Raw genomic sequence first — 22,320 nt, 5'->3', positions numbered from 1 at the left:
TCTTTCACTGGGAAATAGTATTCCATATTACAGATATTACACAGAATAATTTGGGGTTTTTTCTTTTTTCCTGTTTCCAGTTAGGAGACATGTCTTTAAGTGATAATGCCAGCATATGCCTGATGAGTATCATCAAGAAGGTAGCTGCCTTGAACGTCACAGAGAAAGAATACAGGGAAATCATTCATCGTTCACTCCTGGAGAAATTGAGGAAAGGATTGAAGAGCCAGACAGAGGTATTGGGGTTTGCGATTGTATTTTTGTCTTTTACACACTACTGTCTGTGAGTTTGGTATTGGTTTTGTTTTTTCCTACTTATACTGTTGTTGAAAAGCAGTCAGTCTTATAAGTACATTTAATTAAAATACTTGATTGCATAAATACCAAACTTTTAACAGGAGAATGAGAATAGAAAGGAGAGCAATCACTTCTGATTTCAGTTTGTGTTTATAGTGGGAATATTTTACTTTAAAAAAAAGAAAAAAAAATTGTAATGGCTTTGTTGTGTGTCTCTTTGTATCCTCTAGAAAACAAATTCTTTAAAAATTTTTTTTCCCCTCAATTTGGCATTTGCAGAATATTCAACAGGATTATACCACAGTGCTTTCCTGTTTAATTCAAACTTTTCCAAATCAACCAGAATTTAAAGAGTTGGTACAGCTTACTGATTGCCATGATCCAGAAATGGACTTCTTTGAGAATATGAAACACATTCAGGTAGAAGACAGTTCTGTTCATTTCTTTTTTTCCCTGCCTATAAGTATTTCAAACTGTTCTATCTCATTTAAAAAGATATATTTTAATTTTCCAAAAAGTTTTGAGCCTCTGATTTCTTGGTCTTATTGATCGTCAATGAAATTAGCACAGGAAATGATCATTTTCCTGGGGTCTGTTTTCTTTCATGGTATCATAAACCACAATTACAGTGTCACCTTTCTCTGCCTTTTGCTAAGAAGTTTAACTGCTTTAGGATCCATTGTTAAACAAATGCTATGGATTATATCTCTGGAAGCAAATCAAGGCACAGGTGTTGCTCATGTAACACATGGACTGCCCTTCACTCCTTTAATCTCTTCGTGCAAAAGGAACATGATACTGGGGCACCTGGGTGACTCAGTCAGTTGAGCATCCAACTTGTGGTTTTGGCTCAGGTCATGATCTCACAGTTTCGTGGGTTTGAGCCCCACGTCAGGCTCAGTGCTGGCAGCATGAAGCCTGCCTAGGATTCTCTCTCTCTCCCTCTCTTTCTGCCCTGCCCCCACTTGCACTGTCTCTGTCTCTCTCAAAATAAATAAATAAACTTCAAAAAGAAATGATACAGAAATGGAGCTGGTCATATGTGTGTTCATTCAGTAACTAATTCTTATTTTATCTAACGCATAGATCCACAGAAGAGCAAGAGCGTTGAAGAAACTGGCAAAACAGCTAATGGAAGGCAAAGTTATGCTGTCTTCTAAATCTCTCCAGAATTACATCATGCCTTATGCCATGACTCCAATTTTTGATGAGAAAATGCTCAAGGTGGGACATTAGATTTAGAAAACATTAAACCTCAGGGCACCTGGGTGGCTCAGTCGGTTAGGCGTCATCCAACTTTGGTTCAGGTCATGGTCTCATGGTTTGTGACTTTGAGCCCCGCATCGGGCTCTGTGCTGACAGCTCAGAGCTTGGAGCCTGCTTCAGATTCTGTGTCTCCTTCTTTCTCTGCTCTTCCCCCACTCACGCTCTGTCTCTCTCTCTCTCTCTCTCTCTCTCTAAAAATAAACATTAAAAAAAAAGAAAAGAAACCATTAAACCTCTACCCATACCGTGACACACTTTTCCAAAATGCATATGGGGTTAGTGACATCCATGTTGATGTTGTCACCATAATTAGAGGCTTAGAATAGTTCTGAAGCCCTTAGAATGGTACTTGGCACACAGTAAATGTTCTATAAATGGTAGGCGTTATTTTTATTTTCATTATTATTAGCTCGCAAAGGCCAGCCACAAAATATTTCCCCTCTTAGAAATGATCACATTACTAACATAGCATACTTTTATTTTTGTATCATAGGATTTAATTCTGATAAATACCATTAATAATCAGTATTTTCCCAAATGTCTTACAAGAAATGAAGTCACACAATAGCTACCTTTTCTTTAACACTATGCCAGCTACAGGTGCTATTCTAAGTACTTTACATAGTCTTACTTCATCCTCACCACAGCTCAGCCCTATGGGGGGGATTGTTGTCAGTATATTACAGGAAAGTAAACTGGGAATATGTGAGGTATTTATCTTTCTCAAAGACATACAGAATGAGAATCAGTATTTGAACTTAGGCCTGTCTTCACTGTTAGACTACACAGTGCCAAAAAAACAGTGCCTGGCACATTGTAAGACTCTGATAAATGATATTTATTGATCAGATTAATGAAAGAGTGAAATTTAAGTCCAATTTGAGGTGATATCAGGAGCTGTTGGTCGAACTTATTCTGTGTTGATCACATGGTCTTATGCAAGTTTAGGTTTCCCCTATTGTTTCAAAATTTTTTTAAAGAATTACCTACATAGGGGCGCCTGGGTGGCTCAGTTGGTTAAGCGTCTGACTTCAGCTCAGGTCATGATCTCACGGTTTGTGGGTTTGAGCCCCACATCAGGCTCCGTGCTGATGGCTCAGAGCCTGAAGCCTGCATCAGATTCTGTGTCTCCCCCTGACCATTCAAAGATGAATAAACATTAAAAAAAAAAAAAGAAAAGAATTACGTACGTAAATAAAATACTCCCCCTAAATTCTGGCTTGAAGAGCCAGTAAGCACAACCAATTTATAGTTTGATGGCAGTAAAATAGGAAAGAGGTGTAGATGAAAAAAATAAATTATATTTAGTTTTGGTTGATGTTAACATAATATATCTCTTTAAACGTTTATTTATGTTAAGGGAGAGACTGCACATGGGTGGGGGAGGGGCAGAGAGAGAGGGAGAGACAGTTTCCACAGTGTTAGTGCAGAGCCGGATGGGGGGCTCAGTCCCATGAACCATGAGCTCATGACCCGAGCTGAAATCAAGAGTCAGATGCTTAACCAGCTGAGCCACCCAGGCACCGCAATATGGTATATCTTTTTTCGTGTTCTATTTTTTTTTTTTTTAAACATATTTGTGATTTTGTATTTACAGTTGGTTTCTGGTAGATAACATATAACTGGGTCTTGGCAGTTTTATCAAATCTGACAATCTCTGCCTTTTAATAGGTTTTAGACAGGGGCATCTAGATGGTGCAGTTAAGCATCCGACTCTTGAATTTTGTCTCCGGTTATGATCTCACAGTGGTGAGATCAAGCTCTGCATCAGGCTCCACACTGACAGTATGAAGCCTGCTTGGGGTTCTCTCTCTCTTCTTCCTCTGCCCCTCCCCTCTTCATGCTTTCTCTCAAAAAAAAAAAATCGTTTTTTAGACCATTTACATTTATATTAATATGGTTGGATTTATATCTTTGATGTTGTTTATATTCCATTTGTCCCTCTCTTTTTTCCCTTGTATTGGATTAATTGGATTTTTTAAGCGATTTTATTTTATCTCTGTTGGCTTATTAGTTATCATTGAGCTCTTTTTATAGGTTTTACCTCTACATTAGTTCTGGTGTCTTTTTTTTTTTTTTTTTTTTTTTCCCCAGTTTGTGTATTTTGATAGAGAAATAGAGTGCATGTGTCCAAGAGCATGCACAACCAGGGGAGGAGCAGAGAAAGAGGGAGAGAGAGAATCCCAAGCAGGCTCTGTGCAGTCATCATGGAGCCTGACTCAGGGCTCAATCCCATGAACCATGAGATCATGACCTGAGCTGAAACCAAGAGTCAGACACTCAACTGACTGAGCCACCCAGGTGCCCCTACCTATACATTAGTTTTATACATATATTGTTATTTTTGCCTTAAACAGTCAATTATCTTTTAAAGTGATCTTTCAAAATAAGGAAGGATCTTTTATATTTCCTTACATATTTATAATTTCTGGTTACTTCCAATTACTTATAATTTTCCAGTTATTCCTTTGGGTAGATCCAGATATACTGCTATATCATTTTATTCCTGACAGGAAGACCTCCTTTAAATTTTTTGTAGTAAAGGTCTACTGGTGATGAATTCTTTCAGTTTTTATGTCTTTTCTCATCTTTGCTTTTGAAAGATGATGTTTCTGGAAGTTGTGGAATTCTAGATTGACAGGGTTTTTTTTCTTTCTATTCTTTAAAGATAATTGCTCTATTGTCTTCTAGTTTATATCATTTCCAACAAGAAGTCATTCTTATCTTTCTTCCTCTGAGTGTAATATATCTATTTTTAGGGGCTGCCTTGAAAATTTTCTCTATATCACTGGTTTTAAGCTAGTTGATTATGCTGTGCCTTAGTGTAGTTTCCTTCATATTTCTTGTGCTTGGGGTTTGTTGAGCTTTTTGGATCTACTGATGTAGTGTTCTTCAAACTTGGAATTTTTTGCCATTATTTCTTCAAAGATACTTTTGGGTCCCCTTCTTGCCTTTGGAGACTCCAGTGTGTATTAGGCCACTCAGAATTGGCCCAAACTCATTGAAGCTCTTTTTTTTTTTTTTTTTTTTCTCATTAGTTTCTCCCCCTCCACCCAGGGTTTCATCTTGTTTCATTTTTGTTTCAATTTTGTATCGCTGTGCTTCAAGTTCACTAATCTTTTCTTCTTCAGAGTCTAATCTGATTTGAATCCTATCCAGTGTGTCTTTCCTTCCAGAACTGTCTTTTCTATTTCTGAATTTTTGGCTTGGGCCTTTTTTATATCTTACCTCTCCTTAACATGCTTCTGCTTTCCTTTCCCTTCTTGATCTTATGGAATGTAATTTCATAAATTGTCTTTCTTTGTCTACTGTAAGTCTAGTATCTGTGTCACTTTGGGGTCTGTTTCTACTGGTTGATTTTTCTTGTCATGAGAGGTATTTTCTGCAGCTTTCTTCTCTGTGTAGCTCTCTCCTCTCTATGCTTTGCCCTTTGGACTCTGGCTGCCACAGCCTTCTCTCTGCCTCCTTACCTCAGGGAGACCACTGGGCCCTTTTTGGGTTTCTCCTCTGCTATGACCTGACAGTTCTCTTCACACAGTGAAATTAGGATAATTATAAGACGCATTTCATTTGTTGCCTTTCTCTCAGCTAGCACTGTACTGCACTGTTCAATGTCCAAAGTCTGAAAACTGCTATTTCATATATTTTTGTCTATTTTTCTAGTTTAAGGTATCAGGGTAAAACCAGTCCCTGTTCTTTATGGTGGCATGAAAGAGATGTCTCCAAGGCATCTGTACTGTTGAATGCTGAGCTCTACATTAAAGTTAACTTTAGTGTTTAACTTTACACACTGAATTTACTTCATTCACTGTCTATAGGCTTTAACCTATCAGGGAGGTCTGAGTGGAAAAAAGTACAAAGTATGAACTGATTAATATCCTTTAATTAAAGATGGTGTCATTTCTTTAATTGACAGTGTCATTTCCTAGAGCTGTTAGGGGGAGTGGGATATAGTTTGGGCATTCTTTCCCTTCTATAATTGCTAATCACCTACTGTCTAAGCTTTTATTTATTTATTTATTTATTTTTTAATTTTTTTTTAGCGTTTATTTACTTTTGAGACAGAGAGAGACAGAGCATGAATGGGGGAGGGTCAGAGAGAGAGAGGGAGACACAGAATCTGGAACAGGCTCCAGGCTCTGAGCTGTCAGCACAGAACCCGACGCAGGGCTCGAACTCACGAACCGTGAGATCATGACCTGAGCCGAAGTCAGATGCTTAACTGACTGAGCCACCCAGGCGCCCCTGTCTAAGCTTTTTAGTGTACAAAGTTAGCTCTTTATTTTATTAGCAAATACTTATTCTGTGTTGATGCTCTTGATTTGTTTTACAGCATGAAAATATAACCATTGCTGCCACAGAAGTTATTGGAGCTATTTGCAAACATCTCTCTTGGTCAGCATATGTATATTACTTGAAACATTTCATTCATGTCTTACAGACAGGACAGATCAATCAAAAGTTGGGTGTCAGGTATGTATGGTCAAACTTATTTTTGCTTTGTTTTTAAAATGTAAATTTTGGATTATTTCCTGAAGTGGTCTCTCTAATCTTAGTTTGCTTTTACCTTGTATTAATGAGGTTATGCTAGTATTTGTTGAATTCAAAAATACCTAAAACTGGTAAAAATAATTTTACTGTTTATAAGTCTTTAAATCCTTCACTTTAATCATCAAATGATGTTATGAATCAGACATTTCTGTGTACCTTCTTTTTTCAACAGTTTGCTAGTAATAGTGTTAGAAGCATTCCACTTTGACCACAAAACTCTTGAAGAACAAATGAGAAAAATTCAGAATGAAGAAAGTAAGTTTTTAAAACTTTCTTAAACTAGATTTCCACTCTATTCTTGGATAATTGATGTTAATCAATTAAAGATGGCAAAATTCAACTTATCACCTTTTTCTACTTAGAGCAGTGACCAGTGAATGAGTCAGGAGGAAGTTAAAGCAAATGGTTTGAGTATTTGTGTAAAATCTTTTTTTTAACTATAGAGAAGGCCAGTCTAAATTATATGGGTAAAAAAAAATCCGAGCTTAAATTATTTATATAGAAATCCAATTTTACCACCTGCATGTATGGAAAGAACAGTAAGCAATGAATGCAAAGATAGTATAAGAAAAGAATTAAAAATTAGAGTAACAATTAATAAGACAAAGTAGATACAATAAGAAAGGATCATCAAAGCTAAAAATAGGTATATGAAAAGATTATAAATTGGCAAACCTCTGTCAAGATTGATCAGTAAAAATAGAAGGCATAGGCATAATAAACATTAAGAATTTTTAAAGGTCCCAATCAAATTAAAAAGGTAAAATAATATTATGATCTTTGAACTTAAAAATTTGAATACTTGAGTGAGATGTACAAACTCTTAGAAAAATAAAATACAAAAGCTGGCTTTAAAAGAAATAGAAAATCGGGGTATATCTCTAACTACTAAAAAATTGACTCTGTAGTTATAAACCTTCTCCTGATGAAAATACCAGGTTCACATTGCTTTATAGGCTAGTTATACAAATATTGAAGGAATGGGTAATTTCAACCTTACGTCAGCTATTTCAGATGATTAATAAAAAGGAAGCTTCCACTAACTCATGAAGTTGGTATAATTGGTTAATGGAATTTAACATTAGCATACAAAAAACATGTGGTCCTCTAAAGAGGCACAAGGGAAACATTTGGTTAGATTTAGTATTTATTCATGATATCAAATAAGGAACAAATAGAAATTTCCTTAACCTGTTAGAGGATGAACACTTAAATAGGCCAATAGGCTGTTTTTGCTAAAAGACATTGAAATATTTTGGCACTTAGTTTGCACTACTTCAGCATTCCTTCCTACTCAAAAATTTCTAATTCTTTGATTCACAGTAAAATCATTACAGAGCCACACTAATAAATAGCAAAGACTGGCTTGAATTTGTAGGAACCATTTGTGTTTTAAACCATTAATTAAAACCATTAATGCTTTAAACCATTGATCAAACTAAAGTCTCTCAACGGTTTATCTTCAGGCAGTTGAATCTGCATTTTGCAATTTTGCATCAATAAAAACATTAAAAATTAAAATAATCTGCTTAACTGTCTATTTTCTTAGATATGACTAAAGTTTAAAACATTTATTGAGTTCTATGAGCTGGGCCTTTCGAGACATTATCTCCTTTGTTCTCATAAAAACCTTACAAGAACCTTAGTTGTTAGTTACACCATTATTTTTTGATATGAGAAATTACAGTTTAGAAATGTAAAGTAACTTTCCCAAAGCTACACAGCCAGGAAATAAAATAAAGACTAATGGCTACCATTTTTTTGAAAGTCTGTGACGTATCAGAAATGTATATTTGGGTGATTATAGACTTTATCTCATTGAATCGTGACAACAGCCTTGCAAGTGGTGCCATCTCCATCTTACTGATAAAGAATACAAAGCCCACTAGGCTTAGGTTAACTAACTTTGGTCATATGGCTTGTTAGCAGAGCCATGCCTGGACTTGCCCCAGTACAACACTGCCTAATTTTCTTTAATGAACTGAGCCCTATAGTAAGGGACATTTCTGCATGAGAACTGTTGGCTGCATTATAGTTTTCATGCTCATGAGTATAGGTTTTTGTTTTTGGAAACCTCCAACCACAATACTTTGGAAGCTTTCTTTTGGTTAAGACCCTCCTCCCCACCTAGTCTCCAAGTGTATTCCCAACATAGCCTGCACTTGCTCTCCCACACTCATAACTGTCCGTTTACTTGTCTCTGTTCCACATTAGACTCCAAACTGTAAGACAGCAAAAAATCATAACCCTCTCATATAGTGCTGTTTCCTTTAGTACTTTATCTTACCTATCTGTAGTTGGAGACTAGATCGTTTTTATTGGATGTTGGTGGGAAAGACTTGTAACACAACTGTGTTGTTTCCTTATTTGATTTAAGGTGACTTTTGTTGTTTACTGAACATAGACACAGTAGAAGTGATTGAGTTGCCAGAGCATGAAACCATGGAATTAGAGCATATGGATGAGGAAGAGAAGGAAAACAAATGTAAGAATTTGTCAGACAACAACAAAGAACCGGGAAACCCCGATCCAGCTGAATGTCAAGGGGCATCAGCTAAAGAACCTGAGTGTGTCACTGGGTCCATCTCTTTCCTTCCTCGGAATAAGGAAGAATTGGAGAGAACAATTAAAAATATCCAAGGAACCATAACTGGGGATATCCTACCCAGGCTACATAAATGCCTGGCCTCTACGGTAATCATTCTGGTTGGGGCCCAACAGAATGGGGCCCATTCTGTCTGTGTGAACCCAAGTGTTTGTGGCACTCTGTCAGCCTGAGGCTCCTGACTATTATTGATTGACTTCAGCTTTTGGATTTTCTTTCATCTCAACATTTCAGAATTCACCTCCCTTGTTTTGTCTCATCATCTTTAGGTTCATCTTCTGCAGCAAAGCAGCAGTTTTTCTTCATTATGATTTTCATCTGGTAGATATCTCCAAAGCAGATAATTAGATAATTCTCATTTCAAAAAAAAAGAGTTTTTAAAAATTAGAATATGTTTCCCTTTTCTACTTCTTGGCCACTTCTCTGCTGTTCAGAATTTATCTTCTTCCTGGGTAATAGGAATAACATTTAGCAGTGGATTCTCATGAAGTCAGAGCCTTTCTTTCTCAGGGTAAAACAGGGGTTGGCAAACTGTGGTCCATGGGCTGGATCTATCCTGCAGCCTGTTGTAAGTAAAGTTTTTTTGGAACACGGTTACATTTATTGATTTGCATATTGTCTAATTCTGCTTTTGTGTTACCACAGCAGAGTTGAGTAGCTTCAACAGAGATCTTAAGCCAAAAATACTATCTGGCCCTCTACAGAAGTTTGCCAGCCCCTGGTGTAAAATATTGACTTGGTCATTTTGTATATTTGTAAATATAACTTCTTATTTGGGGCACTATATTTCTATGTACGAACACTGTCACTCAAACTCTTGAAAATCCCGATTGATACAAATTTTTTATGATTTTTAGATATTTCACAGCAATCTTAATCCACATCAGTGAAAACTTGACTATTTTTTTCTGATTGTTCCTTTGGGAAAAAACATTCTCTCGTTTTATTTTTTTAATATAATTTATTGTCAACTTAACTAACATACTGTGTATATAGTATGCTCTTGGCTTTGGGAGTAGATTCCTGTGATTCATCACTTACATAAACACCCAGTGCTCATCCCAACAGGTGCCCTCCTTAATGTCCATCACCCATTTTCCCCTCTCCCCTGCCGCCCCATCAATCATCAGTTTGTTCTATTTAAGAGTCTCTTATGTTTGCCTCCTCTCTGCTTGAAACTATTTTTTCCCCTTCCCTTCCCCCATGGTCATCTGTTAAGTTTCTCGAATTCCACATATGAGTGAAAACATATGAAATCTGTCCTTCTCTGACTGACTTACTTCACTTTGCATAATACCCTCCAGTTCCATCCACATTGTTGCAAATGGCAAGATTTCATTCTTTCTCGTTGCCAAGTAATATTCCATTGTATATATAAACCACGTCTTCTTTATCCATTCGTCAGTTGATGGACATTTGGGCTCTTCTTTGGAAAAAACATTATTATTCCTATTATTTTTTATAATTCTTTGAGAGTTATTCTCAAATTGCATAATTTAGTTTGTTTTTTAAGCCATAAACTTAGAAGTGTCATATCAAAGAGCTTATCGTTCAAATGCAAGATTTCAGTGTTGGTAGGTCCCCGATCCATTTATTTTTGTTTTAGTTTAACCTAAATTTTTCTTACAGACTAAAAGGGAAGAAGAACACAAGCTCATAAAGTCCAAGGTTGTGAATGATGAGGAAGTAGTTCGAGTTCCTTTAGCTTTTGCCATGGTTAAACTAATGCAGTCCCTTCCACAAGAAGTTATGGAAGCTAACCTGCCAAGGTATATTGTATGACAAATTAGAAATGTTCAGTGAAACTCAAAACTTGGTTCTTTCTTCCTGACTCTTGAGTCTCTTTCTGTGAGGAAGAGACATATTGTCACAATTTGCTGTGATTTAGAATCCTAATTGGGGGGCACCTGGGTGGCTCAGTTGGTTAAGCTCAGGTCATGATCTCACAGTTCATGGGTTTGGGCCCCACGTCCAGCTCTTTGCTGACAGCTGGGAGCCTGGAGCCTGCTTTGGATTCTGTGTCTCCTCTCTCTCTGCCCCTCCCCTGCTCACACTCTATGTCTCTGTCTCTCAAAAATAAATTGGCCTTAAAAATAATTTTTTTTTAGAATCCTAATTGGGAAATTTGGGTAATGAATAATTAAGAGACCAGAGGATGTCTGTATTTTTATTTGCTTCTGGTTTTTGATTAGTCCTTTTCAATTTTTCATTTTCTAGTATTTTGCTGAAAGTGTGTGCCCTCCTCAAGAACAGAGCACAGGAAATCAGAGACATTGCACGCAGCACTCTAGCAAAAATAATAGAAGATCTGGGTGTGCACTACCTACAATATATTTTAAAAGAATTACAGAGTACCCTTGTCCGTGGATATCAGGTAAATTGCATTATGTGCCTTATATTCATTCAAGTTGGATTGAAGTTCAAATATTTGCAATTTGAACACTACAAGTGATGTTGCCTTCTGTCTGTATTCAGTAAAGTTGATCCACTGAGGTAGTAATCAAGAATATTCATAAGTTTCAGGGCTCAGTTAAGCATCCCACTTGATTTTGTCTCAGGTCATGATCTCAGGGTTCCTGAGTTCAAGCCCCACGCCAGACCCTGCACTGACATCACGGATCCTGCTTGGGATATTCTCTCTCTCTCTCTCTCTCTCTCTCTCTCTCTCTCTCTCCTGAAAAATAAACTTTTAAAAAAAGAATGTTTACAAGTTTCTAATCAGCATTTAAAAAATCTATTTAAAAAAAATAAACAAAAACTCCCATGTCTGATTTTTATAAAGATACTTATAGGCCAGGGTTATATAACCTATTTTTCTCAAATCATTTGATATCAAGTTTTGTATTTTGAGAGTTCTTAAAAATATTCTTATTGAATGCATATTGAATTTATTTCCACAAATGTGAATAATAAAGAGCATAGGCATTTGTTTAAGGATTGAAACATACAAGTAATAAAAATAATAGGATCTCCAGGTGGAATAGAAAGCTCTTTGAGTGGTGATGTGGCTGGCTGGCTCCTTACTACTCCAAGTGTTCAGCAACACCTGGGAGCTTGTTAGACACGCACAATTTAGGGCCCTACACCTGACCTATACTGCCTGCATTTCAGTAAGATCCCTGAGTGATTTGAAGTTCAAGAAACACTGTTGCTTGTTCTTTTCAAGTACTCAGTCAAGACTCTGGGTAGTTAGCTTTACCTTCTGTGTCTAAATTTGCTCAAAGGTAAACTTCCTGTTCTGTGGGTTCTAAATCTAACACAGTAAAAATATCAGTATTTATTTTAATTGTCTCTCTTGGTATAGTTTTTTATTTTAATTTTTTTTAATGTTTCCTTTTTGAGAGAGAGACAGAACACAAGCAGGGGAGGGGCAGAGAGAGAGGGAGACACGGAATCTGAAGCAAGCTCCAGGCTCTGAGCTGACAGCAAAGAGCCTGACACAAGGGGACGAACCCACCAACCCTGAGATCATGGCCTGAGATGAAGTCGGACGCTTAACCGACTGAGCCACCCAGATGCCCCTCCTGGTGTAGTTTTTTAACGGTTGCTCTAGGAATTACCATATACATCCTTACTTTTAACAATCTACTTGGAAACAGTATTTTACATCTTCAAGTGGAATATGGAAACCTTACCACTGTATATGGCTCCCTTCACCCTTCTTTTGTTTTATAGTTGTTTGTATATTACATCTCTATATATTGAAAACTTTATTGGGCAATGTTAGAGTTTTTGCTTGTAATTGTCAAACATATCTTAAAGAACTCAAGAGGAGAAGAATAGTCTATTAGTTTGCCCAGATATTTGTCATTTCTACTTCTCTTCTTTCATTTCTGAATTTCCAAGTTTCTTTCTGGTATCATTTCCCTTCAGTCTAAAGAATTTCCATCAGCAGTCTTGTAGAGCACATGTGGTGGCAGCAAATGCTGTTAGTTTTCTGTCATCTCTGAATATCTTTTCACCTTATTCCTGAAGGATACTGTCATTGGATATCTGATTCTACATTGACAGTACTTTTCTTTCAGCTTCTTAAAAATGTTGTATCACTTCCTTCTGGTCTTTTGGATGAAAAATCCAGTTATTCAAAACAGTTTTCTCCTCTAAGTCATGCACCGTTTTCTCTGGCTGCTTTAAGAACTTTTTCTTGGCCTTTATTTTTCAGTAGTTTGACTGTAATGTGTCTAAGTTGGGTTTTTAACCCAACTGATCACCAGTAGATACATATGAAATTATGCCTTTAAAGTTCATTCTGGGGGGCGCCTGGGTGGCTCAGTTGGTTGACTGTCCGACTTCAGCTCCGGTCATGATCTTGAGGTTCATGAGTTCGAGCCCTACGTCGGGCTCTGTGCTGACAGCTCAGAGCCTAGAGCCTGCCTCAGATTGTGTGTCTCCCTCTCTCTCTGCCCCTCCCTGCTCATGCTCTCTCTTAAAAATAAACACTTAAAAAAAAATAAAATAAAATAAACACTTAAAAATTTTTTTTAATTTATTTTTTATTTTTTTAATTTATTTTGTTTTAACATTTATTCATTTTTGAGAGAGAGACAGAGCGCAGGCAAGGGAGGGGCAGAGAGAGAGGGAGTCACAGAATCCGAAGCAGGCTCCAGGCTCTGAGGTGTCAGCACAGAGCCCGACACGGGGCTCGAACTCAGGAACTGCAAGATCATGGCCTGAGCCAAAGTCGGATGCTCAACTAACTGGGGCGCCAGGCTAGCTCAGTCGTTAGAGTGTGTGACTTTTGATCTTGGAGTTGTGAATTTGAGCCCCACATTCACTGTAGAGATTACTTAAAAAAAGTAAAATCCAATCTGTGTATTGACAACTAATTATGTTTCTTTAGCCTATGATCATTATCTGGTGTTCCCTGTGATAATTTGTAACACTAGAAGCAGTATAAAGAACGCAGAAAGCTTGAGAGGCAACATAGTGTAGTGATGCAGAGCCGGGGCTGTGACACCAGCTCTGTGGTTTCAAATCCTGACTCTACCACTGCCTACCTATGCAACCTGGGGCAAGTTACTTGATCTCTCTGTGCCTCAGCTTTCTCACCTGAAAAGTGCTGATAAATACAGCACCTTATACCATGGATACAGCGAGCAAGAATTAAATGATTTAATACATGTGAGGTATTAATACAATAATTTTACTAGCCCATAGTAAGCTCTTAGGAATGTTATTAGCTATGGTTACTGTGAAGAGCAAAAACTTGTCTATTTCCTTCATAACAGCTTTGATTGCACCCAACATTGGCAAGCTCTTTAATTCACAGGTTGGTTTTTAAAGTTCAAGACTCTTATGCCTTTTCTTTATAAATCAATGGCCTGGAGGTGCCTAGGTGGCTCAGTCGATTAAGCGGCCAACTTCATTCAGCTCAGGTTATGATTTCATGAGTTTGAGCCCTGCATTGAGCTCTGTACTGACAGTGTGGAGTCTGTTTGGAGTTTTCTCTTTCTCGCTCTCTCTCTGCCCCCCCCAGCTTGTTCCCTCCCTCCCTTCCCCCCCCCAAAATAAATAAATAAACATGAAATAAAATAAAAATAAAATAAAATAAAATAAAATAAAATAAAATAAAATAAATCAGTGACCTGGTTTAGTCACAGTAGTACACGCCAAGCTTGGTGATATGTTTCTGAGCATCTTTTGTACAAAGTGATCATTTGGTTAAAATCTTTTATTTTATTTATTTATTTATTTTTTCAATATATGAAGTTTATTGTCAAATTGGTTTCCATACAACACCCAGTGCTCATCCCAAAAGGTGTCCTCCTCAATACCCATCACCCACCCTCCCCGCCCTCCCACCCCTCATCAACCCTCAGTTCTCAGTTTTTAAGAGTCTCTTATGCTTTGGCTCTCTCCCACTCTAACCTCTTTTTTTTTTTCCTTCTCCTCCCCCATGGGTTTCTGTTAAGTTTCTCAGGATCCACATAAGAGTGAAAATATATGGTATCTGTCTTTCTCTGTATGGCTTATTTCACTTAGCATCACACTCTCCAGTTCCATCCACGTTGCTACAAAGGGCCATATTTCACTCTTTCTCATTGCCACGTAGTACTCCATTGTGTATATAAACCACAATTTCTTTATCCATTCATCAGTTGATGGACATTTAGGCTCTTTCCATAATTTGGCTATTGTTGAGAGTGCTGCTACAAACATTGGGGTACAAGTGCCCCTATGCATCAGTACTCCTGTAGCCCTTGGGTAAATTCCTAGCAGTGCTATTGCTGAGTCATAGGGTAGGTCTATTTTTAATTTTTTGAGGAACCTCCACACTGTTTTTCAGAGTGGCTGCACCAATTTGCATTCCCACCAACAGTGCAAGAGGGTTCCCGTTCTTCACATCCTCGCCAGGATCTATAGTCTCCTGATTTGTTCATTTTGGCCACTCTGACCGGTGTGAGGTGATATCTGAGTGTGGTTTTGATTTGTATTTCCCTGATGAGCGACATTGAGCATCTTTTCATGTGCCTGTTGGCCATCTGGATGTCTTCTTTAGAGAAGTGTCTATTCATGTTTTCTGCCCATTTCTTCACTGGGTTATTTGTTTTTTGGGTGTGGAGTTTGGTGAGCTCTTTATAGATTCTGGATACTAGCCCTTTGTCCAATATGTCATTTGCAAATATCTTTTCCCGTTTTGTTGGTTGTTTCCTTTGCTGTGCAGAAGCTTTTTATCTTCATTAGGTCCCAGTAGTTCATTTTTGCTTTTAATTCCCTTGCCTTTGGGGATGTGTCAAGTAAGAAATTGCTACGGCTGAGGTCAGAGAGGTCTTTTCCTGCTTTTTCCTTTAGGGTTTGATGGTTTCCTGTCTCACATTCAGGTCCTTTATCCATTTTGAGTTTATTTTTGTGAATGGTGTGAGAAAGTGGTCTAGTTTCAATCTTCTGCATGTTGCTGTCCAGTTCTCCCAGCACCATTTGTTAAAGAGACTGTCTTTTTTCCATTGGATGTTCTTTCCTGCTTTGTCAAAGATGAGTTGGCCATACGTTTGTGGGTCTAGTTCTGGGGTTTCTATTCTATTCCATTGGTCTATGTGTCTGTTTTTTGTGCCAGGTTAAAGTCTTTTAGATGGTAATAGAAGTATGTGTCATTTGTCAAAACTCCCTACAGTAATTATGGAAACTCTGAGCGCTCTCTGCAGTACTTCTTAGATCCTATTTTTTTTCTACTATGGTATTCTTAACCATTCATATTCTTACTGTGCATTTCATTTTAGGTCCATGTGCTGACTTACACTGTTTATATGTTGCTGCAAGGCCTCACCAACAAGCTACAAGTTGGGGATTTGGACTCCTGTTTAGATATAATGATTGAGGTAAGATTTAGAAAAAACGAGTGTCATTTTCTTAACTGGGCAATGGACACAGAAAATCGGCTCACAAAATACGAAATATTTATAACCTGTAAAAATGAAAATGATGTACTATCTCATCTCTTAGATTAGCAGAAGTTTAAAAAGCTGACTCAGGTGAAGTGAGGTGGACTCTCTACCATTGCTAGTAGGTCATGAGTTTTGGTATAACCTTTCTGGGAAGAAAGTTGATGTTGTGTATCAGGAGCTTTAAAATAAGCAAAAATATCGACCACTTTTAAGAATCTGAGATGTATTTAGTCTGGGGTTTATATAAAAATATGTGCACCAGAGCTTTACGTACAGTAGTGAAAATTTTAATAACCATCAGCTTTTAAAATTGATCATGTGATAATTTGGGGGGTGAGATTAGGAAGAGACTAAATTCGCCATACTGCCTTTGTTCATTCATTAAAAAATGTACGTATTTAAACATTTTGAATTAAACACATCAGTTTTGATAAGTTACAAATATCAGTTTTTTAAAGGGAAATGAGGCTACTCTTCGGTAATATCCAAGAGGAAGTAAGTACCTGTCTCTTATATTATACAATCATATATGTAAATCTATATAGCACTCTTTTATTTCCCCTTAATAAAAACCTTCAGGTGTTGCGGTATTTGCTTGTCTTTCAGTAATTGGTCCCTGAACTGCCTTGAAAAAGTGAAATCTAATAGAAATTCCTGCCATCTAATTTCAGTCCTGCCCAACTTGTTTTTCTCTGATCTGGATGTATCAGAGACTGCTTATGTTGACATATCTTGCTGATTACACATAATTGCCATTTGGCTTTTTTCTTTTAAAGATTTTTAACCATGAGTTGTTTGGTGCCATTGCTGAAGAGAAGGAAGTGAAGCAGATCCTCTCCAAAGTCATGGAGGCACGAAGAAGCAAGAGTTACGATTCTTATGAAATCCTGGGCAAGTTTGTAGGGAAAGATCAGGTTACAAAACTTATCCTTCCATTAAAAGAGGTAAGGACTTGAATGCAGTACAGGAGATCCCCACATTACAGCATCATGAGTTCTTAAAACGACCCATGCAGTAATGCTGCACTTGACCACCAGGATTTCATTTGGTACGAAGGGCATGGATACCACATGGCCACTAGCTGGCAGCCCTAGGTGGCATTCTAAACTAAGAACCAGATTCCCGGATGTAAACCATGTGATGCAGAAACAAAAAATTGAAATTCAAGTGAATTTTATAGTTGGCTCAAGTCAGCAGCTAAGAACATAGCTTTTGAAGACAGATTGCTGCTCCCAGATTGCCAAGAGGGAGAAAAGTGACATCTGTTGAACATATATTATGTTCTCAGCATCGTGTTTCATGATCTCTTCTAATCTGCACAACCACTCTGAGATCAATGGTACTTTCATCTTACAGATAAGAAAATGTAGGCTCAACAAAAGGTAGAAGGGTCATGATTAAGGAGGAAAGTAAAACATTACTTGTAGATCTTTCTGATCCAAAGCTTACATTCTTTGCACTGTTTTCATTCTGCTCCTGTCGGGCAGGGACTGTAGTTTACTTACCTTCATAATGTTCTCTGTGCCTAATGTAGGGGTGAACACTCAACAAATGTTATTAATTCACTTTATTATAATTTTATGCACAAAAACTAGAGCAAAACACTATTTAATGACATGAATTAACCTTAATTCCAAATGTTTTGGTGTCAGAATAACTCCGTAATTTTTTCTACAATGCATTAATCTTATCTAAACCTGAGAATGTTAGGTATGTTTTGAGGATGAAAAAGAATTAACACAGCACATGTATTTTCCATGTATATTATCAAGTCACTCCAAGATAGTTAAAGTTATTAGTACCGTGTCCTGTGCAAAGGAATATTTATAAAGTGCTGAGGGTTTTGTTGATGTTGATGGTCCTAGATTCCCATTTAGTTCCTATGATTCGGCCTAATGACTAATATCAAACCCTGAGGCTTGGCCATCACAGCACTGTTAGCATGGTTTCAGATGAGTACTGACTGCATTTTGTTAATGTTGTATATGTGCATGTGCTTGCCTATGATGCACTTACAGGGTTGATGTCTTCCATGTATCACATCATGTCTCCAGTCCTGTGCCCTGAGGTCTCACCAACAGAGAGCACAGAGAAATCCAGAGACATACATGATGCTGATAGTGGTTGTCTCTGGGATTGACAGTATGTGTAAATGTTACTTTGTATGCTCTGTTTGAAATTTTATTAAGGATGTTTCTTTTTAATTAGAAAAAAAAAACCTATATTAAAAATGAAATGTATTTTTTAAAAACTACCATCACAACAAACAAAAAGGCAGTTCTGTGTTATCTCAACATGACATTTATGTTTGCCTTTAGATCTTACAAAATACCACGAGTTTAAAACTGGCCCGGAAAGTTCATGAAACCTTGCGCCGAATCATAGCAGGATTAATTGTAAATCAAGAAATGACGGCAGAATCCATACTATTGCTCAGTTATGGGTTGGTCAGTGAAAATCTTCCCCTGTTAACAGAGAAAGAAAAGTAAGTTTGAAAGAAAAAAAAAAAACAACTATCCTTGGGTGCTTGCTTCTGATAAGCCATTCAGTTTTCATTTACTCTTAAGTGGGTTAATTTAATAATTTACCTTAGTTAAAGCACACACACACACACACACACACACACACACAGAGTAAAACCTTGGATTGCGAGTAACTTATTCTGCAAGACAAGCAAACATTTCTAATAAATTTTAACTTGATAAAAGAGTGATGTCTTGCAATATAAGTAGTACCTGATGCCATATATCACATGATCACAACTGAGCCAACGGTTCTTGAAATTTACTTTGATGTACAAATGCTTCGGGTTACAAGCATGTTTTCCAGAATGAATTATGCTTACAAACCAAGGTTTTACTGCATATGCATGTTCACATATATTATACAATTAGATAATTTATAATACATGTACAATTATTTATGTGTACATATAATTATATACATAATTAATACATATACAATTACATACTTGTATAATATATGCTATATATATCTGAGTTATGAGACAGTTCTCCTTTGTGGTGTTTGGGCTAAAGCCCTTCCAGGTGATAAATCTCAGCATGAGATGATTTTCTGATAAATGAGTAAGTTAGCTGTGACAGCAGCCAGTTATGTTATTTATTGAATCAAAGTTAGGATAGATTTTAAATACATAGCTTTTCTTCTGATTTAAATAGATATCTAGACCTGAAAAGGTTTTAAAATACCTCCTTTGGATTTTGCTTTTGTGTTCTAAAAGAAACTCCTTGGCATTTGTTTTCAAACATCAAGGGAGTGTCCTTTTACTGTTCATCTTAATTTAAACGTGTGTTCATCAATCTGATTTCTGTTTTTGGGGTTGTTCTACAGCCTTGATCAACAACCTAATAATCTTTTTCTCATGGTTGAAGGAGAAAAAAAGCCCACAGTGAATAGCATACTACTTAGTGCTGGACTCCAGTCACCAGACAGGGTCACGTGACTTAGAGTGCAGTATACAGTGTTCTTGCCCCTGTTTTTCCTTTGTGATTGACAGAAACCCAGCAGCCCCTGCACTGGATCCACGTCTGCCACCCCAGAGCTGTCTTCTGCTCCCCCCAACTCCAGTTCGAGGTGGGCAGAAAGCTGTTGTGAGCAGGAAAACCAACATGCACATATTTATTGAGTCTGGACTTCGGGTAAGAATTAACCCTTAAAGTGTGATTTGCTGCCCACAGTGAGTGTGCCTTGCAGTCCTCTGCTCATTCCCACTGTAAATGCCTTATCAGAAATAAATTACAGGCTATTTTTTCTGTTTGTTTATTTAGTTTGAGAGGGAGAGAGAGCGTGAGCAGGGGAGGGGCGGAGAGAGAGGGAGAGAGAGAATCCCAAGCAGGCTCCACACTGTCAGCGTAGAACCTGATGTGGGGCTCAGTCCCATGAACCATGAGTACATGACCTGAGCCAAGATCGAGAGTTGGACACGTAATCAGTTGAGCCACCCAGGTGCCCCTGGGCCATTTTTTTAAAGGTGCATTGGTCATTTACCATTTCTCTCTTCTAGTACTTACTTTGATGATATAATGGTCTCAGGATTAATGATTCTGACCTAACATTTATTATGGGTTCACTTTGATTTGCCCATGGGCATCTCTAAATTATTTTGAATTTTTTTTAAAGATGTAAGCGTCTAAAAACACAAATCTGATCGTTTTATTTCGTTTTTATTACCTTCATTGGCTCCCATTTTTCTTGAGAGCCTGGTCTTTCATCTGGGCTACACGGGCCAAACCTTGTATCGTACCATTCGCAACACACAGCTCAGCCACACTGGCTTCCCTTCAGTTTCATAGTCTCCACACTCTGTCACTCCAGGACTTCACCACGGGCTCCTCCCTTTACCAGGGTCCCCACAGAACTCCCAAAGCACACTGCATTTACAGTTAATTATTTGCTAGAGTCTCTCTTCCTGGTTAAGATCCATCAGGCAGGAACCATGTTCATCTTGATCATTGCTGTGCCCCGTGTGCCAACCCAGTGCCTCAAATCAAAGTAAATCCTGAGTAATCATTTGGTAAATGAACTCAGCATCTCAGTGCACAGTGAACTCCCACCTTCTTCACTTACTGAGAGTCCCCCAGGCCCTTTACCATTCCTTCAGAATTTTTGTTGCTTCAAATGGAAGCATCTTAATGTTTCATGTTTCTCTCAAAATCATTTTACCTTTACCTAACTCATTTGGTCTTATGGGCAACTGGTATGAAATATCTTTTTGAATCTTTTAGCTGCTACATCTGAGTCTAAAGACTTCCAAGATCAAGTCTTCAAGTGAACCTGTTCTGGAAATGTTGGATCCTTTTGTCTCTCTCCTCATAGACTGCCTGGTTTCCATGGATGTGAAGGTGAGCTTCTGTTCCTTCATGAGAACTGTGTTGCACAAAATACCCAGAACTTTTAGGCTTGTACTTCACAAGATGATGGAATTTTTAAGTGGCTTTATGATACTGTGAACTACTTCTGTTCCCTACATTACGTTGCTTTCCAACCATATATTTGGATAGCCTTCAACAGTTTTACAGGCTCTGGTAGATACATTATACTTATTTCATTGGGTCCTTGCAACATCATGAGGCTGAGTAATGGTGTCACCATGTCAGCACTGATCATCTCCATCATCCTTGTCACTACTGCCCTCACTGGTGTGAATCCTCATAACAACCTATGAAGCACATATTATTAATGCTTCTGTTTTATCAGTGAGAAAAGTAGGCTATCAGCTGACTTGGCCTAGATCACAGATCTAGGATAGCAGTCCGTCAGACTCCAGAGCTGACACATCTCCCGTTTCCTGACTGCCTGTCTTATAGTGAAGGTGCCAGGAAGTTAAGTAACATCTCTGTAGTTGAATAGGTAATAAACTGCAGAGCTGGGATTATAAGCCCTGGCCTTTGTGACTCCAGAGACCTTTCCTCTATGGCTTCATCTCTAATCCAGCCCAAGAAGACCTTACAGCAACCAGAGCAGTGTGGGTCTATTAGGCACAGCTGAACTAGGTGAAGTAACTGATCTCAGCAGTCTCTAAGGTTTGAGCTGGAGGTCAAGGATTCTCATGTCATCGCTTGGTCCCAGCACACTTTTTTCATATCTTTTGCACAGCACTTAACTATATTAAATTGTAGTGTATTGTTCTCATGCTTAATTTCTTAGCCAACTGTCTGCTCTTTAAATAGAGGGACGGTGTTCTCTTTATATTTGTAATTCTGATTTTTAGAGTGCCTTGTATACAGTTGCTTAGAATGGATTAAAGTACCATTCTAGAAAATAGAAAAGTCATTTATAATGTATCTTTCCAGACACAAAAAAAAGTTGCTGAAATTGGCCAATTCAGGATGCCTGGGTGACTCAGTCAGTTAAGCATCTGACTCTTGATTTCAGCTCAGGTCATGATATTACAGTTCATGAGTTTGAGCCCCACATTGGGCTCTGTGCTGACAGTGCAGAACCTGCTTGGGATCCTCTCTCTCCCTCTCTTTCTGCCTCTCCCCTGCTCTCTCTCTCAAAAATAAAAAATAAAAACATTGAAAATAAATAAATTGGCCAGTTCTTCCAGTCATTGACTCATATAGGTTAAGAATATGGTGCACTCTTTCTTATTTACTTGCATCACCTTTATGTGCTTAGAGAAGCAGTAAGTTCTACCACAGGGAATAGGAAATCTCCCTCTCTTCTTATGCTTTTGGTATACGGTTCTTCTAGAGT

The 22,320-nt window shown here is 37.8% G+C and overlaps 1 protein-coding gene across 2 annotated transcripts in view; it reads left to right on the top strand.

Annotated features, from left to right (window-relative positions):
* The window catches only part of UTP20 (UTP20 small subunit processome component), a 109,210-nt gene that overhangs the window by 73,798 nt on the left and 13,092 nt on the right, over positions 1-22,320 (top strand). Inside the window, exons 36-48 of one of the 2 annotated variants that reach the window (XM_019446575.2) lie at positions 81-236; positions 577-717; positions 1,384-1,521; positions 5,897-6,036; positions 6,287-6,369; positions 8,519-8,808; positions 10,349-10,488; positions 10,937-11,093; positions 15,937-16,035; positions 16,878-17,045; positions 18,420-18,586; positions 19,619-19,760; positions 20,847-20,963. In XM_019446575.2, coding sequence (XP_019302120.2) covers positions 81-236; positions 577-717; positions 1,384-1,521; positions 5,897-6,036; positions 6,287-6,369; positions 8,519-8,808; positions 10,349-10,488; positions 10,937-11,093; positions 15,937-16,035; positions 16,878-17,045; positions 18,420-18,586; positions 19,619-19,760; positions 20,847-20,963 — 1,938 coding nt within the window. Of the gene's footprint in view, positions 1-80; positions 237-576; positions 718-1,383; positions 1,522-5,896; positions 6,037-6,286; positions 6,370-8,491; positions 8,809-10,348; positions 10,489-10,936; positions 11,094-15,936; positions 16,036-16,877; positions 17,046-18,419; positions 18,587-19,618; positions 19,761-20,846; positions 20,964-22,320 lie in introns of both variants that reach the window. The other variant, XM_019446574.2, reaches the window with a different exon arrangement.

This window comes from Panthera pardus, unplaced genomic scaffold (genome assembly GCF_024362965.1).
Source record: "Panthera pardus isolate Hobbes unplaced genomic scaffold, ASM2436296v1 HiC_scaffold_6, whole genome shotgun sequence".
Taxonomy (NCBI): domain Eukaryota; kingdom Metazoa; phylum Chordata; class Mammalia; order Carnivora; family Felidae; genus Panthera; species Panthera pardus.
The sequence above is the reverse complement of the archived record's forward strand: the minus strand, read 5'-3'. Positions and strand labels throughout refer to the sequence as shown.